Consider the following 18,021-nt stretch of genomic DNA (forward strand, 5'->3'; position numbering starts at 1 on the left):
CCCCAACCCCCTCAGTGTGGTACTCCCAAGATCATATATCCTTTACTGCAAATATGTTAATAAATGTTAATATGAAATGTACCATTGGGGATACCTTCCGGTATTATTAGAGGAGATATTTTAAAAACAATTCTTGTCCTTGTGTTTCTATGTTTCTAACAAGGCAAATCATGTGCCATATAACCTCTGAGCACTCTAACTGAAAGACAGATTCCTTTTCATCATGGAAGTACAGACATTTTATTCATACATTGCAATGTTAAAGGCTTTCAGGAAAATACGTCTGCAGAATACAAACTGGAGTCTTTATGCTAATGCTTATGACTTATTTGATTTAGTAAAGAGTAGATAGAGATGTCTTTCTGGTCAATAAAATTTGCATTAAGGGTATTTAAGGCATGCTTTAGTGTGTCTTTCTTATATACACAATGCTCAGTGCTTCTCTTTGAAGAAATGGCAGTATTTAAATGGATTATTGATAAGGCACTGCTGAAATTTCACATATGACAGAAGGGTGGACCTATTCCACTTCGGTAGTAATTGGGGGAATTTTAGTTGTTGCTGCTTTTTGATAAAAAGCTTAAATTCAGCAATTGAGGAAAAGATCTCACTGACAAGTATTTCAAAATATGAAATGTATTCAATAATTTTTATGCCTAATTGAATTTCAAAAATTTTAAGTGCTTTGTTTACATATGAAATGCTATTGTTTTAAATGTACCTGCACACATTAGTGATCAGATGTTTTCCATTAATGTATTTCAGTTGATTCACCCAGAATTAGTCCAATTACAGGACCTGCTCTCACTAACGGATTTACGTCATCCATTAGTATGTTCACGATTGCATCTCCGCCTCCCCGTTATATGCCATGGAGACACTTGTCACATTTTAGGTCTTGTACGGATGGGAACTGAATTGTAAACAAACGTCATTTGTTTGCTAATAGCTTTTTTGCAGTAAAGTACGATATGTTCAGTATCCCTATCAACTGTTCGTCTCTAAATCAGTGCACACTTCGCTACTGAAAAGCATCTTTTTTTCTCAGACTTTATGTACTATGATGAATGCCATTTTTTTTTTTTAAATCTAACTATCCACTACTTTCTATTTAATTTTTAGAAGCCAACAATTTAGCACTTTTCTTACAAGTGTCTGATTTAATTCTGTTACCCTGTAACACCAAAGGGCAGGGTGTGAAGTAGGCAAAACATGGAGCTCTGAAATTTCCAAACAAATTAAATTCTCTGTAAACGGATAAAAACTCAGTAAGTTTTAGTAAATTGCCAAAATACTCTCGACTGATTGTTACATATCTTCGGGATACCTAAAAGACACTTACCTCAGCAGACTGACAATCTGTCATTTTGGTTGTTTCTCACATGTAGTCAATCTATTTGGTGTTTGACATAACACCAGGTACACCTGATTCATCTTTACATTTACCTGACACTTTTTTTCCAAAGCAACTTACAATGTTAAGGTTACAATTACTTACCCATCTAGACAGCTGGTTAATTTTACCGGTGCCTTGCTTAAGGGTACTACAGCTGGAGATTGAACCTGTAGCCTTTGGATCCAAAGGCGGTAGCTCTAACCACTACGATAACAGTTGTTCTCGTCTTTGACTGTAGCATTGTCTTCCTGCTCTCATTTGGTCTGACTTTCATAATGTAGGTCACAGGTCACTTTCTTAGTATGAAAGGTTGCTGCATGTAACTGATTCTGAATGCTCTGAGGAGCTTATGAAGCAGTAATGCAAATGAGGATCATTCACCAATGAAGTTCTTTCTGTCCTGCCTGGTTAATGGTGGCCCATGGCTCAACACACATTAGAGATGTGAAAATGCAAACAAAATCTTGTGACCCAACGCTCCTGCACTTCTTTGTACATTTCTTTGAATAACTCCCACTTAGAACTTAATTGAAGTCCAGTATAATGTGTGTCACGTGTCTGCACTGCAGTACAGACACGGCCAATCTCTGCCCATCATCACCTTCTGTTCCATGCTGCCTTGTGTTTGGTGAGCAAGTCAACATGTTGCAGAACAGGAGTTGTGCCACGGACCCCAGTCCTGTCGGATGGGTAATGAGGATGGAAGCATTGTCGAGTCCACACAATCTCTGTCAGGTCCTCCGCAACGGACAGACACTAGCAAATTCTGCCCTGTCCCGAGGGATCTCATTAGGATTTTTATGTAATTTTTCTGGAAATTGTGCAGAACTTGAGTGTCCACGGGGAAGATGTAAATAAAGGCATTTGTCACTTTTCAAAATTACATGGCGAGGCTTAATTAGGAAGTACTGCCATTTTGTGTCTTTTATTATGCAGATGAATCGGCCCTGCGCTTGGAAGCATTTTCTGTTCTTTCAGAAACCTTGAGCCAGGTGTTGACAGGCAGAATGCTGGGAGTTTTTGAGGCGAAGGAGAATGGGAGAGCGGCGTGTGCGACAAGCTGTAATTATTTGACAGATGACGATACGCAAGGTGTTTCTTTTGGGGAGACATTAGTGATGGCCTACACTTATATGCTTTTATTTGGACTTTTTAAATCTGCTTATACAAGATTACAGCAATTTTAGTTCATATTTATATAATGTCAATGTCCTTAAAGCTTTGCAGTATTACACCGATTATGGTTTGATTTTAAAAGTTGAGCTTCAGATCAGAACTATAATGAATATTGAAAAATAACTGATTCTAAGAACAAATTCACGTGTGTGAGTAAGTGTGTTACATACCTGTGACTCCATAAATGAAAGTAAAAGTCAACCCTGGATTTTAAACTTGATTAGCATTAAAAAAAAGAATTAAAAACTTGCTTGTGTGGTCAGGGGGTTAGTGCACTAGTGTTTCAGCTGATGTTTTGGAGTGGAGTTTTGGTTCTTTGGTCTTTTCTATGCAAGCTGTCCCTGGCTTGCCCTGCTAAATTGAAGTCATTTATTTTTTTCATAATGTATACTGTCATCACAAGTATCACACATGTATGTTTGCACATACAAAGAATTCAGCATGATGTATACTGCTTCAGACATATGCACCATAGCAAAAACAGTAGAGTGGTAGGGTAGCCATAAAGTAACAAAGTTCAAAGAAAATGCAATAAATAAATAATATAGAAACAGTACAGTACAATTACAGGGATGCATATGAAGTAATATGGGCATGGGGATGGAAATAGCAGGATCAGATTAAACCTAAGTGTAGTTGGGGGTATGAAAAATAAATTACAGATATTAATTCTGGATTTCTTTTATCCTGGGTGGTCCTGTTTGGTTTTCTCTTTTTAGTCAACATACTTTTCAGATTATGTATAGTCAGCTCAACATACTTTTCAGATTAATTTATTACATTGTCCTCTGTAGGTGCTTTATTGCTGTGGCTGGGGTAATGCCAGGATGCTTTTCTGGTGGTTCTGATGGGAGCTAGAGCTCAGGCCTGGTGGGGTTGCAAGGTTGTGCTGTGAGATTCTTACGTTTTCTGCCAGTCAAACGGCGACGCTGTTTCACCTTTCTTTCCCAGAATTTGGATGCAAACTCAAACTACCAAAGCTGCAGGAAGAACATCTTGCATCTCCTGTGTTGGGACAAAAGTCCCACAATGAAACGTGTAGCAGATCGGGGGAGACTGATGTATGGTCTAATATTGTCATCATTGGTGCAGAGGGAGGCCTTGTGCGTGCTCATTCTGAACATTTAGGGTGTCGGCATCAAATATTTATACTGTGGGAAGCATTCAGACCTGGGCTTTATCCCAGCTTCGGTTCTGTTAGCATCAGTGCAACTTTTATTATAAATGAGTTGGTTTTCGGAGAAGCTCACTAAACTTGCTTGTGTTTGCAAGGCAGGCTCAGAATGTCCAACAAAACACAGTGCCAGCTTTTAAATAATGGCATACCAACCAAATGATGTGCCTGTATGTGTGCAGGTTTTAATTAATTTATTCATTTACTTTTTTCTTTAAGGTACCTACATTAAAATGCAATGTATTAGACACAGATAGCTGGGGAGATGAGTTATATGCTTTAAATATTTAATTTCATATTTTTTGTGGCGTTCAAACCTGCAGCTGAAGTAATTATGCTCTGCAGCATGAGTGAGTCGAACAGAATAACTCGTGCTTATCTCGTTTTTTCAGTTGTGCGACAACCTTGAGTTTGCGTGGTTGTTATAAACCATTCTGCCACCCCCAGTAGTCCTGGGCTTGCTGTAATGCGTCCCATGGGAAGTGTAGTTCAGGTGGTCCCTCCAACCCCCGCTGTAATAGATTGTATCGTAGGCTGCTCTTTGTTGTGGGTTGACACTGCTGTCAGACCCGCAGGGCCATGGTGAATGAGTGAGTGGGCGGGGTGCTGTGGGGTGGAGACAGCATTGAGGGCTGGGAGGGGCCTGCGCTTTCCACAGCCACCAACCCCCCCTAGCTCAGCCAGGGCTGCTGAATTGCTAATGAAGAGCTCAATTTAGCCTCTGTGATGCGGTGTGTGTGGCGGCTGCCGTGACTGGCTGAGCTGGTGCTGACATCACTCCGCCCAGCCGTTGATTTGGCGCTGTCTCCGGGGCTCGGTCCGAGAGCCCGGGCAACGGGCTCGAGCAGGTAGGCTGAGGCAAGCTCGCGTCCGAGACGGGCCGCTTCAGGGTGCGGGCCCCCCGTGCAGCTGCCGCGACGGTGGACGCTGCCCCCTGGTACTATGGAAACTAAACCTCTGACCAATGGGGATAATGCAGGCTACTATGTGGCAGGTGAGTGTGTGTATGTTGAGCTCATCATGAATTAATAATTTAAGCAGGAGGCTATGACATGACATTCAACATTTTAATTCAATTACTATTTTTTTTTTTTTCCCATTCAGTTTTCAGTCCTAATGGAATGGTATTTAGAGAGACTAAAATACTTGTGGTCCTGGTATTGCAGCATTGCTGACATTAAAACTGTTTTTCCTCATGCAAGTTTGCTGAGTTTGTTAGCAGAGCATTCCTGTTGAGACTGAGATTTTTCTTTTCTTTTACTGCAGTTTGTTAGTGTCTCATCTAAGTGTTATCATTTGTGCTGGATGGTGATGGGTCCCTGATGTGATCCCTGCACCTCTAGCTGTCGAAGTTGCTCCACTCATTCGCCCTCTTAACAACAGTCATGCGTCGCACTCAGCGGCCAGTGTCACACGCTACAGGAGGGCGCGCTTATCCACAGAGAGGCCAGAGCTCCCATCCACCAGCGCTTGTCATCCTCTGGCCGACATCGAGGAAGGGGTTTGCTGCAAGCTGTCTGCTGATTCCTGGGGGTAGGGTGAGCCATGCTCGCACTGTGAGTCTGTAAGCTCAAAGCAGCCGTTGAGACACAGGTATTGAGTTCAGCTCCCTCTTCTCCTTCTTTAGGTAGCTTTGTATTTGCTTTGTGGACACTTCTGAAAAAATAATATTTCACTGCTGATATTCTTTCACAAGTTCCTGATTTTTTTTCACTGTTAGTTTGGCTGTAACAACATGCATTTCTGTCCTCATAACTTATGAGGACCTATGAGACCGTTTGGGAATTATTTCAGCACCAAGTCTTTTGCAGAACTTGGGTGCTCTGCTCAATGTTCTTTGAAGATTATGAACATAATTTAACTGTAACAAGGCAATTATGTAAAAAAGAAGAAAAAAGTTGGGTAAGATTAGACCAGTGGATCCTTAGTAGATCCTAAGAATTCCATTAATATTTTATTATGGTCTTTGTACTGTTGTTTTAATTTTAATGCAGTATGCTTATTGCCAATAAATTATTATTATAAAATGGCAGGGTTATTGTTGCTGCTGGTTGTGAGATGGAGAGTCCATTTGGTGAAAATGACTAACATGCATGATGTGCATGTGATATTTCCCTCTCTCCCATACTCATTACACTTCATAAATACGATCTACTCTGCTGAAGAGCAGTCTCAGGACCAGCCCAGAAGGAATGTGTAAGCAGATAGCTTGTCTTTCACAGCACTACTAAATGAAATCAGGTTTAGATTGAAGAAAAGGGGGCTCAAAATTACCGTCCCGGAGACGATTACACTCCATCATTGTAGCACCAGTGCCGCCGCCGGCTTAATCACCTGGACAGGAAATTCTCATTATCGCCGCTTCTCCTGACTTTGATTCCTTTTTTCCTTTAGACTCTTGACCCCCCCATTCTTTCTTCCCACTCTCCATTCATTTTAATTTATCCAGAGTAATGTACTGGACCAGGGCTCATTGTCATTGCCCTTGCTCCCCTCTGCCCACCCCACACTCCCACCCACTTGTTTTTTTTTTTTTTTTTTTTTTTTTTTTTTTTTTTTGAGGGGGGGGGTCTGGTGGTGCAGGCGGTGCAGGCAGAAACTCGGCTGAGCTCAACTCAATTGTGCGTTGCTCAGCAGGAGCTCTGATTCCTTCACTGGTGACCTGAGGTGATGCTGTAGACATTGTCCACTCGAGGTCACTCATTTAGCACACGCACATGCACACACAACACACAGGCATTTACTGCATTGTATATGTGCTGACAACTGACAGTCACTCAGGAATATCATTTTTTGTAATCTTATGAGGGCTGGCATGCATTCTCATGGAGATCAGCCATTCCAATATGAAGGTTACTTTTTCTGCTGCCACTGTCTTCAAGATAGAGCGCACATTGACACCACATTACGTGGGTCATCTCAAAAAAGATTCTCTCCCGTTTGATATTTTAAAGTCTATTATTTCCTGTTTGACAGCAGCTTGTTTTAATCTATTATGTACTTCCCCCATATTTTTGAAAATATTTCAATATATAAACTGCATACAGTGAAAATAAGTGTGTTTTAACAGTACACATACCAAGAGACTGTAAAGAGTACAGCTGATAGCCTGACATATCCAGAGTGCTGTGTTATATGTTCACTTGGTGTGCCTCCCTGACCATTCTACGAGCGGTGCCGTTTGCTCCATTAAGTTGCCCTAGAAAAGATTGGCATTTGACAAATTGGCAAATAATTATAGTGTCAAATCCAGACCTGTGCTGTTCCCTCTTCCAAGTTAAACTCCCATATAACGAATGCACACGCACTGTAATAAATCAGTACTTTTGAGACATCGGTGCAAGGTGTTCCAGCAGAATCAATTTCTCAATCAATCACACTGAGAGGCGGCATCGAGGTCACAAGACTTCAGGTCTCTTATTTAAATCTCAGAAAGGCGTGCTGAGGATGAAATGAGGAGGCGTGTATTGACGAGATGCAATGAGGGAGAGGGGGTACAAGACGGCCCGTCTAAAAACAAGGAATTGCAGACTTGTCTTTTTGGCACACTTTACCTCCTGTGGCCAGGAAGACAGGGTGTTGGCTCTCTGGTGCACTGGGTGTCTTCCGTGGGCTTTATGCTGATTGTGAAAGTTGGAGAATACAAAAAATGTATGTACATGGAAAATTGGAGAATACAAAAAGTAAACCTAGGATTGACTACCTTTCGTGCTGCCCATTGACCTGGTTGTTACTCATAGGTGGTTGAATCCACAGTTTGCTAGACTTTTATTTTCTCATATATGCACAGTTTTAATGCTGCAGTCAATTCCAGGCATCGAGCGTCGCCTGTTTTTTTTTCTCCACAGTAGAATAGCCTTCAGCTGTTGGTTCAACGCTGTCCAAAGATTTTTATCCATACTGATGAAAGAGCTGTGCCACGGGAGGTCAACAGAATGGGGTGGTAAGGTTGCTGTTGGGATGATGGTGTGCTCATACATGCAGTTCCCATGTATGTCTTCTGGATTCCATGGGGGAGTTTGTGTAATGCTTGTGGAGGGGACCATGTGAAAAGAAGAGAAAAATTGCATATCGTTATCTATATCCGTCTTGCCTTTTGACGCCAGTAGTGTTTGCTTTTCTGCAGCACTCACTTTACGCATGCCTGTGGGGTTCAGTACACCGTTCCCATTCCAACCACTGGGATTTCCCTCCCCCGTGCACCTCAGCAGCCATATAGAGTGGGGAGTGCACTCTCCCATTAAGCATCCTTTGCCCCCTCTTGGCAGCCAGCTCAGAGTCCCATTTCTTCCTCTTCCTCCCTGGGTGATTGAATCAGGGATGGGGTTCTCATCCAACTACTCCATGTTTCCCTGGGATAGTCAGAGGCGAGCAGGGATCTGTAGTGCAGTCCCTCACCCAGGGTTACTCAGATCTCACTCAATTCATCAGTCCTACTGTTTTAATAACGTAATTTTACACCCCTAAACACCCTGGAGTCATAACAGCAGCCAGAACGTTCGCTTCATGTCAAACATTCATGAGCCAAATTATCGAAATGTCCAGATGTACCCTGTCTTGCACCTGATGCTTCCGGCACAGACTTCTGGGACCCTGCTTTGGACAAGTGGTTATTAATAAAGAATGAATATATGAATAACATAAAAGTCAAATTAGAAATAATCATTTTGCTGGAAATGTTGAAAAATTGTTGGTATCATCAAAATCACCCTTTAATATGCTATTTAATTTTAGGTGACGTATTTTTCTTCCAAGAGCATTTTTTTTCCCATTTTACATAATGGTAATTCGACACGCTCACGATAAGAAGCCTAACATGGTGATTTCATGGAATAAATTAACCCTGTTATATGAGGAACGGGTGGTGTAATACTTGAGGTTCAACAGAGTGCATTTCACTGTTTATTTCTTTTTCATAATCAGTATAAAATGCAAGAATAAATTACAACTTATAGGAAGAAAGGTTGTCGATCAGTAAATGTTCTTTTGTTGCACCATCAGTGGCATTTAGTCTTTGCGATCCTCTCGTTTCATGTTTCATTTGCTTATTTGCCATTACTTTAATGTAGTTTTTCCTTTTTTTGTTTATTCATTTTAAAAATGGGGTTTGTATAAATGTTTGTGCTGTTATGGCAGAGACTGTTACTGGTGACAGGATGTTAATGAAGCCCAAAAAACACAAATTGTGCTTTTAGGAGCCTCTGATCCAGATAGCGTCTTGCATATGTTAAGATATTTATTATATTTCCACTCCCTTCACAGAGATGGAGTCTCACGTTTTAATGATTTAAAACCCACTCACTAGATTTAAAGGAGCAGAAAGGTCACTGGACTCCAAACTGAATTTGCATCCTTTACTAGAAATAGAACAAAAGAAAATCACAGTTGGGTAATATTGTAGACAGCGATCAAGAAGATTGGGTCACTGAAAAGATGTTTCACAGTGGTGAGACGGCTCATAAAGAATAAACTGCTGTTTGCTCGCATGAGTTCTAGAAGGTCTCTGCTGGCTGAAATTTTAGGACAGAGCAGTCAGGGTGAGGTCTTGCTCTTTTTCTTGCTTCCCTTTTCTAGACTGACCATTGACACATCCCAGGACTCCAGCAGAAACTTCTTCCTATTTGACCCTGTGACCTCTCATCCTTATTTTCCCGTTCTCCCCACTGATAGGTCTCTGAAGGCCATGAGCGGCATGTCGCAGGGCAGTGCTGCTCCGTGCCGGACCCTGTGCTGGTGACGGGGACATGGGACGTCTCCTCCGGGCTTCCAGCAGGCTCAACACAAGTGCCGACCCGGCCAACGGCACCCGGCGGGGCCCCGTGTCCAGCAGAGCGCCTCGGGTAAGTGCGGCCATCACCATGGTGACACTCGAGCATCCTCCTCCCGTGGGCCCACGTTCTGTCATCTCCTTCACTTAGCTGAGCAGATAAGGCAATTTGGAGAGGAAGGAAAGAATGAAATAAGGCACCAGTAGGCAGATGACCGTTTTCTAAAGATAACTGGAGCTACATTGGGTTCTAAAAAGGTATAAAAGCCAGCAAAGAGAAGGCCAGGCAGCAACAGGACCAAGCAGCCTGGTTCAAGTATACTTCTTGCTGAAGAAACATTTAGAGCAGCATCCCTTGGGTTTCTAGTAGCCCCTGTGACACACAAGTGTTGGGCGTACGCCGGGAAAGTGTGAACAGATGTAAGAGATTCGTGATGGTCCAATTAGCGCTTCTCGCTTGCTTGTTCTCAGTGCCAGGTGTCGCCCATTGTCTTTTCTTGCATTCCTCCTGGGATGGGGGAGGGACGTGTGATTGTCTGCCACTCAGAAGCACAGCAGTTTCACTGAAAATTAAGGCATTTGGTTTTTGCTTTGAAATAAATTCTCACACACACTTGCACACCCAAAATGAAAAAAAAAAAAAGCTTTTTATCTGCCTTCAACTAAGATTTGCTGTAGGAAGTGCTACCATCTTCATTTTCTTCCTCCTTTCACATTTAATACCCTTTCAAGATGATAAAATGGAACATGATCCGCATTATAAAAACATATTAATCTCTCTTCCAGGTTCCTGTCTTTTGGTAGACACTCCAAGTAGCCCTCTCTAATGAGGATGTCTAATACTGTCACTGTAAAGGACACGGCCGAGACGATGAGAGGTTCGGAGGCAGTGGAGATGGACGTGCCGCAGACCAGCGGCAGCCAGCCGAAGCCGGACAGCCGTGAACAGATCGAGCCCGACAGAGACGGCAGCACCGAGACACAGGTATGCCGATTAGTAAGCGCATACTAATGAAGTGGCAGTCCTCCCATTCCTTATCTCCGACTTCTCCATGATCCGATGGTTCTCCAGGAGGAGAATCGTTTAGTTTTTGCTCGTAAAGTTAGTTGTTGCCACAAGGCAAATGAATCAGAAATGATGAACGAAGATGATCAGTGAAAGAAACATGCCAGTAACGCTCCAGATGACAGCGACTGTTAACATTCAAGTTAAAATGAGACCTTTTGAAGCAGGTAAAGCTTAGCACCCTTTTGAATGTTACTGGCAGTAGATCCTCTTTCTCCACTCTAAGAAACTTGCTTTTTGACATGTGGTGCTTAAGTGGCAATTCTCAGACACTTTAATATTTGCCGCATTGCCTATGAAGCGGCTTTTTTAAGTTTCCATTTGCACCAGCGCGCTATAATGGAGGCGGGTAGTGGCAAGCAGCTCTGCGGCTTGGAAGCACACAGAGGAATCCAGATTTTCTGATCTCCAATCCTAGCTTATCCATAAACTTCCTGTGTGCTACCCTTTGGCATGGGGGACGGGTACATGGGGAGGTGGTCGTCGGGGGTTGGCAGTAAGTTACTTTCTTGCCATCTGTCTCCTGCGCTTTGCTGAGCACTACAGCCAGCTGGACCCAGGGGGCCGTGTTGGCTTTGCTGCTGATGCTGGCTGGCTGCTTTTTTTTTTTTTTTTTTTTTTTTTTTCTTCCCCCCTTCCCCTTTTTAAATTTTATTTGTTTTTAAACCTGTTGTAGTCTCTGCAGCCCACTGTTGTTATCCCTTTGCGTAGCCTTGAAGGATGTGTGCTAGGGGACAGCCATTATGCAAGAACTACTTGTCATTCAGAGCCCCGGCCACCTGGCAAAGCTCTGGAACCTTAGTGGGGTCCTGGAGGCCCTTTGATTTCAAAGGCTCATATGGTGGCCGCTTCACATTATTGCGGTAGAAGAGAGGGTCATATGTGAACATGATTGGCAGAGAAAAGGACTCTGCCGTTCCACGTTAAACCCTGTTTTGTTTTGGGCTCCCATCGTTGTTTTAATATAATTTTACTGGAATTTGCAGCAAATGATCCCAACAGATATCTGCTGCTCTTTAACCATCCCTTTTGGCATGCAGGTTGATGTTGTTGGTACCATGCCATACTGTTGAACATCTCTTGTATAATCCATGTGAGACCTTGAAACATGGAAAATCTGTCAGTATTTCAGGTTTTGAATATGCGATCAAATCCACCTTTCCAGCTCATCTGCAAGTACATGTAGAGATTCAAAGTTCTCATTCGCTCTCCAGTCAGTGTTTGTGCATCATCTCCGTTGTGACAGTGTATTTACTAACATTACTGAGAGATTTGGTGCTGTTGTCCCATTGACACTCACAGGTTCATACTGCCAGTTAGTGTTAAACAGTGTGTTTCTTGTTGCCCACCAAACAGCGGCACACCTTAAACCCTGGACAGGCAGGGAGGAGGCTCAAGGTACAGTAAAGTGGCATGTTTGGGAAGACTCATCCCTTATGCTTGCTGGATCCTATTAGTTAATTTTGCTATGAATTTTTATTTTCATCCCAAAGTAAAACTCATGATTTTTATGTTCAGTATTGCTTGTGTTAGATTTTAACTGTCCGTGCCTGCTTAAAATTTCTTTTTTATATATAATATATATATATATATATATATATATATATACACACACACACACATATATAATATATATATTATATATATCTCCCCCCCCCCCCCCCCCCCCAACTACAAAGGAATGCATTTTTGTATTGGAGTTTGTTTTTTGTGCCATAGTTATGATTTTCAGATGTGCAAAAAGAAAAGCGAACCGAAAGTGACTTAGGGGTAATAGCTGCTAACTAGTGCTTTGACGTGCCGATGTCGAGCTCTGAAAATTATGCCCAAGCATTGCTCTGCCTGGCCGTGATTGTGGATCTCCGGCTTTGTTTCCAGAGCTATGTCCGTGCCCTGCCATGTTTGTCCCGGCGCTACGTGTATCTTGTTTGACCGTGACTCTCTTTAACCACTGATACTCTCCCCCAGTCTAATGCAAAGTTAAAGTTAGTTCGGAGCCTGGCTGTGTGCGAAGAGTCCTCACCTCCCCCTAGCACTGAGCTGGCACGAAAACAGGTAATCCTCAAGACTTCTCACAAGTCACTGCTGCACACACGGGCCATCTCGTGGACAAATATGCCAACACAGAAAGGAAAAACAGATGAGCCCTAAGGCTGAGGGAGAGCACTAACTCAGCATTCGGCCCTGTCACTGCAGAGTTCATTCCTCACTGTTGTTTTGAGCTGTTAGTGACTCCTGCATTTGGCGATTGCTCCTATCCATCATCTGCACAAGTTCATTTTTTCAGATGTCAGCTATAGCTGCGTGTCAGTTCATTTGATTGCCTTCTGTTTGGCTAAAGCTAAGATACACACCTGTTTTCATACAGAGGTGCCAGTTCTAATACATTTGTACACATGCTTTTTATTGCCCTTCATCACATCTGAAAACACATTTCTTCCATTTTTAGAGTAATAAAAACATTGTTAAATAAGCTTTTTCGTCATTCTTCAGATGCTCCTTTGTCACTGTTGACCGGGAAACAACTGTGTGTAGGTGATATTTTATTTTTCAGTTTTGTGGTTGATGAAGACAGTCAAGGCTGGAAAGACTGGGATATGGTGGTTGCTTGAAGTGGATGTGAGCAGCCTTCAGCAGGGTGTGACGGGAGCTGGACTCGAGTATCTTGCAGTCCATTTCTCCACACCTTGGAGAAGCAGTGCTGCCAAAGCTGCCTCTTCTGGCATTTTATCACAGCGTGGGATTTTCGGTTCCAACACGACAGTGCGACAGCCTTCCACAGCTCTGGCTGAGCGTCTGAAGATGTGTTTTATTTCTTTATTTTTTTTTAATAGGAGTGGTGTGTGTGTGTGTGTGTGTTTGAGAGAGAGAGAGAGAGAGAGAGAGAGAGAGAGAGAGAGAGACACTCTTCTGTTCCCTTGGCATCAATTAGTGTGTTCATCTGCTTTGTTCCTCTTTGGTAGTACTTCTCAAAAAGCAGACAGGGTGTTTTTTCCTGCCCAGATTTGTCAGTGAAGGGAAAAGGGTGGAAAAGCTGTTCGCTTCACAAGCCACTGAGCTTAGAGGATGGTGGGTGGGGTCGGCGGAGGGCAAGGCCATAGTTTTGAGAAAGTCTGCAGGCTAAGTCGGGCGATAAACAAAGGGCTTTAAACAGGGATAAACAAAATGCTTTAAGTTAAAGCTTCCTCATAACATTGTCTCAGCAGGAAGCAGGCTAGATCCAGCACTCACCAACTGGCATCTCACGGTTCCTCACTTTTCCACTTTTGACTGCCCTGGCATTATCCATCCTTTGAGCTTCACAATGCAATATCGCTTCTGTTAAAGACGAACAAATGAAATATTCTTGGCTTTTCAGTAACTCTAGCGCTGAGCCATGTTATCCCCCATTCAAAAATGAAGCACTTTGTCATTTTTAAAGGTCTTCATCTGATTTAATTTATTTTTGTGATCAAAATCCTGCAGCTAGTTGGTGCCTGATGGAATAAATATGGTAATCCCTAAAGATTAATTGAGCGAGCGTTTGTGTCCATGGGCTTTATCGCTTTAATAGGAAGTGTAGGGTTTTGGCAGAGCTGTTCCCGAAGCGGTAAAGCTTTTGCGTAATAAATCACACAGCTTAAAGTGAAGCCTGCACATAGGCTTGTTTGCATTACTAAGCTTGTAAACCCCCTGTTATGTCATTTAATTAACTTTTAAACTGACTTGAGGCAGACCACTGAAAAACTTGGAAATGCAGCTGCTTCGTCATTGATCGAGGACAATATGACTGTACCGGCAATGGCCTTTTATTGATAGCTGTCCCTTTGTCTCCCAGGATAAAGTTCAGACCCAGTTCACCCAGTCATCCGAAAAAGAAGAACTGCCTGTCGAGGATGAGAAGGAGAAGAACACAGAGAAGCTGGAGAAGTCAGAGAAAATGTCACGCAAGATGCTCTCAAGAGGTGTGTGTGTGTGTGTGTGTGTGTGTGTGTGTGTGTGTGTGTGTGTGTGTGTGTGTGTGTATTTTTGTACAACCGCAAGTGTACTTGGAAGTCGACAACAGAGCTGTCGTGCTGCTGTTCATGCGAAGCTGCAAACAGGAGACAGGTTTGTCTAGGATTCAGACACTCCAGAAGTGTAGGACATCTCTCAGAAATGACAGAAGGTGTGCACCAGCACCATATTGACAATATTTTGCTTTTCTCTTTCTTTTCAGATTCTAGTCAGGAATACACTGACTCGACTGGCATTGATCTCCATGAGTTCTTAGTAAATACATTAAAAAATAACCCCAGGTATGAGGATTTTTAACACTAATAAATTTCAAATGGTTTTAGCTATAATGGTACATTTGTTGCTTAAAAGCTACAGATTTTTCCCCTTTGTTTGTGGTTGTTGCCCCCAATGTTCTCTCATGTGTAGTGAGGAATGAACTCTTGTTTTCTCATGTCAGAAGCAAGAATTTCTCACAATTTCCTAACTTGTATTTGTACATACCACTGTGTTGTTACTGTTGCAGGGACAGAATGATGCTGCTGAAGTTGGAACAGGACATTCTTGATTTTATCAGCAATAATGAGTATGTTCACAAAGCATTTCTTTGTCATAATGAAGTAGACTTGGCACATTTGGTCATATACACTTATTTTCATCGTGTACCAGTTTGTACAGTTGAATGTTTACTTGGAGCAGCTTAATTGAAGTCACTGTGGTACACCAGGACTACAGACATAAACAAATAATCCTGATCACTAATGGAAATTAATATACATTTCAAATTTATCTCAACACTTGTGTAGTTATCCAGTTGTAGCGTTAAGTGGTAAACAGCAGACTTGCCATCGTGGTTAAATTGTCAAGCAATACCTGGAGGGTGGTTTAAATATGTTTCAGTGCCAAAGAAAAAAAAATTGTTTAATAAAAAGAAATTTCATATCTTGGTGTATTGATTTTTGTAGTGGCAGAAAGGAACTTAATCTGTTTTATATTTTCAGTTTTTCTTTTTGATTGTTAACTGACTATCTGTGTAGGGCTCTGCCACCATACTTACAGTGGGAAATTTATTTTAATTATGTAAATGTACTCTATTCATGTTTTTCAGAAGCCAGAGAAGAAAGTTCCCTCCCATGACGTCCTATCACAGGATGCTGCTACACAGAGTTGCTGCGTACTTTGGTTTGGATCACAACGTAGACCAAACTGGGAAATCTGTCATAATCAACAAAACTAGCAATACAAGAATGTGAGTAATCATTTCATGCAGAATATTGCAATATTCTTCTGTGTTTACTGTAGTTCAGCAGTTTAGGAATATGACTCATTGTGAACACATTGTATTTAGGTGAAATGCTTTATTTAATCCATTTGAAGTAAATCTTCACTAGCTGTCATAACTACTTAATTTTGAAAATTCATTTGAAATTAAGTAAAAAATCTTGTGAACATTTTCTAAACAAAAGCAAAAAACTGACTTTGATTTAACATTTTTGATCCATGTAGACCAGATCAGAAGTTTTCAGAGCACATCAAGGACGACAAAACAGATGACTTCCAGAAACGGTATATTCTCAAGAGGGATAACGCCAGCCTGGACAGGGATGACAACATGGTAGGTTGTCTTTGTGGTCATCTACACTGTGTACAGCTCACTTCTTCTCTTCATGCTCACAGTAGCACTGCCCTTTCAGATGCGGATGCGACTGAAGGATGACCGCAGAAGCAAGTCCATAGAAGAACGTGAAGAAGAGTACCAACGAGCTAGGGACAGGATATTTGCGCAAGACGTAAGACTAAAGTTGTATATGTTACATTACTGTATCTCACTAAAGAGTGGCCAAAATTAACTGTTTTAGATAGATTTGAAAATAATTTCCATATTTTTTCTGCTCTGTGTACCAACTCGTGCAGAATTAGAACATGTAGTAGCAGCAACTAATGTAATTATTTATTGCTACTCCTAAAATATATTACTGTTTTGTCAGCTCTTGAGGATTTGATGTTTTAATGCACAAGGCCTGAATAACACGGTTTGTTTTGCAGGGTCAAGAGAGCTTTACACTTGATAAAAGGTATATTTTCAGCTATGACTTTTATAATGTGGTTTTAATTCAGTTGAAAAGGTAATTGCATACTAAACAATCAACTTTTTGCACTGGCTTCAGGATCCAGCAGGATGAGACGTGTAATAGCACGCAGCAAAGAAGGCAAATATTTAGGTATCTGTTGTCTATGGCTTCAGAAAGTGTGCTTACTTTGGAGTCAGAGACTAACAATTTCTTTTAATTAACTTTTTCTGCATTCTGATTTGTGCTTTCAGGTTGAAAGACAACCGATCAGCAAACAGTCGACAGAGCAGCTCAGAGAATGAGCCCAAGTACTCAGAACCTCGTCCTTGGAGCAGCACAGATTCAGATAGTTCCAACCGCAACCTGAAGCCTACCATGACCAAGGCCAGCAGCTTCAGCGGAATCTCGGTCCTGATCCGTGGTGACAGTTCAGGCAGCAGCAAGAGTAGGGGCCGATTGTCCAAGACAGGTAAATCAGCCGGTGTCAACCTCCCACACATTTGTTTGTGACCGTCCAATTGGGACTTTGGTCCCAAGAGTGAACTGCGCATGTGAACGTTCCGTCTCCATTCCCCATGCTTTACTTATTTTACCGTGCTGTACAGTGTCAAATTTGTAACAATGAAGTATCATCCATGAACATCTCGGTGACCTCATTCTGCTGCTGTTCAGCCTCAGCTGTAGCTCAAATTGGAGTTCATTTTGTCATTGGCAGAATGTTTCCAAGCATGCAGGTAAAAATTAAGTCAGACACAGGAATTAAATATTTCAAGTTTTTATTTTTATTTTTTTTTATTTTTTATTTTTGTCTTTTTTTAGAGCTTCATGTCATCCTTTGGATGATGGCTCACTGCAGCCCAGAGATACAGCATTCTTGAGTTCCCTTCCTCCTCTTTGTGCCTGAGGAAGTCACTCACTCACACCACCATTCATCTGACATGTCGGCATACATGTGACAGAATGCACTTTGAAATGCGTGTTCATTTTGTTACATCATTATGTTGCTCATTTCCCCTCCTGTTGTTTTGTGAGATTTCTTTATCTGGCATGACTATAAATGGCAGGCTGAATTCATTGGTTATTACAGCTGTGATTCTGTTACTTTACATTGTAAGGCAGTTGCTCATCTTATGAAGGAAACTTGTCTCTGAGTAGCTTCAAAGCTTTTCTAAGACTTCATAAGTCTGTAACAATGTTTCCTGCAACAATTTTTTCTGGGGGGTAAACAAACTACCGGAAAGTCTACTTAGTATTCTTTCATCTGTAATAGAAAGACTATACATACTGATATGTTCTGGGATTTTTAAAACATAGACTGTGCATGGAATTAAGAATTTGTGTGCTTGCACAATCTCTGCAAAATAAATTTGCTCCAGCCGAGTTACATTTGGGATA

The 18,021-nt window shown here is 41.8% G+C and overlaps 1 protein-coding gene across 13 annotated transcripts in view; it reads left to right on the top strand.

Moving 5' to 3' along the window:
- Positions 1-18,021, top strand: part of r3hdm1 (R3H domain containing 1) — a 44,057-nt gene that overhangs the window by 5,343 nt on the left and 20,693 nt on the right. For 6 of the 13 annotated variants that reach the window (XM_018764895.1, XM_018764899.1, XM_018764902.1 and 3 more), the window contains exons 2-14: positions 9,417-9,586; positions 10,370-10,498; positions 11,936-11,977; positions 12,548-12,634; positions 14,397-14,523; positions 14,778-14,856; positions 15,081-15,140; positions 15,663-15,803; positions 16,061-16,169; positions 16,249-16,344; positions 16,601-16,629; positions 16,723-16,776; positions 16,878-17,095. In XM_018764895.1, the coding sequence (XP_018620411.1) occupies positions 9,491-9,586; positions 10,370-10,498; positions 11,936-11,977; positions 12,548-12,634; positions 14,397-14,523; positions 14,778-14,856; positions 15,081-15,140; positions 15,663-15,803; positions 16,061-16,169; positions 16,249-16,344; positions 16,601-16,629; positions 16,723-16,776; positions 16,878-17,095 (1,267 nt within the window). In that variant the 5' untranslated portion in view covers positions 9,417-9,490. Of the gene's footprint in view, positions 1-4,534; positions 4,741-5,089; positions 5,280-9,416; positions 9,587-10,299; positions 10,499-11,935; positions 11,978-12,547; positions 12,635-14,396; positions 14,524-14,777; positions 14,857-15,080; positions 15,141-15,662; positions 15,804-16,060; positions 16,170-16,248; positions 16,345-16,600; positions 16,630-16,722; positions 16,777-16,877; positions 17,096-18,021 lie in introns of those variants that run through there. The other 7 variants (XM_018764901.1, XM_018764907.1, XM_018764897.2 and 4 more) reach the window with 6 other exon arrangements.

The sequence above is a fragment of the Scleropages formosus genome, chromosome 21, assembly GCF_900964775.1.
Source record: "Scleropages formosus chromosome 21, fSclFor1.1, whole genome shotgun sequence".
Lineage (NCBI taxonomy): Eukaryota > Metazoa > Chordata > Actinopteri > Osteoglossiformes > Osteoglossidae > Scleropages > Scleropages formosus.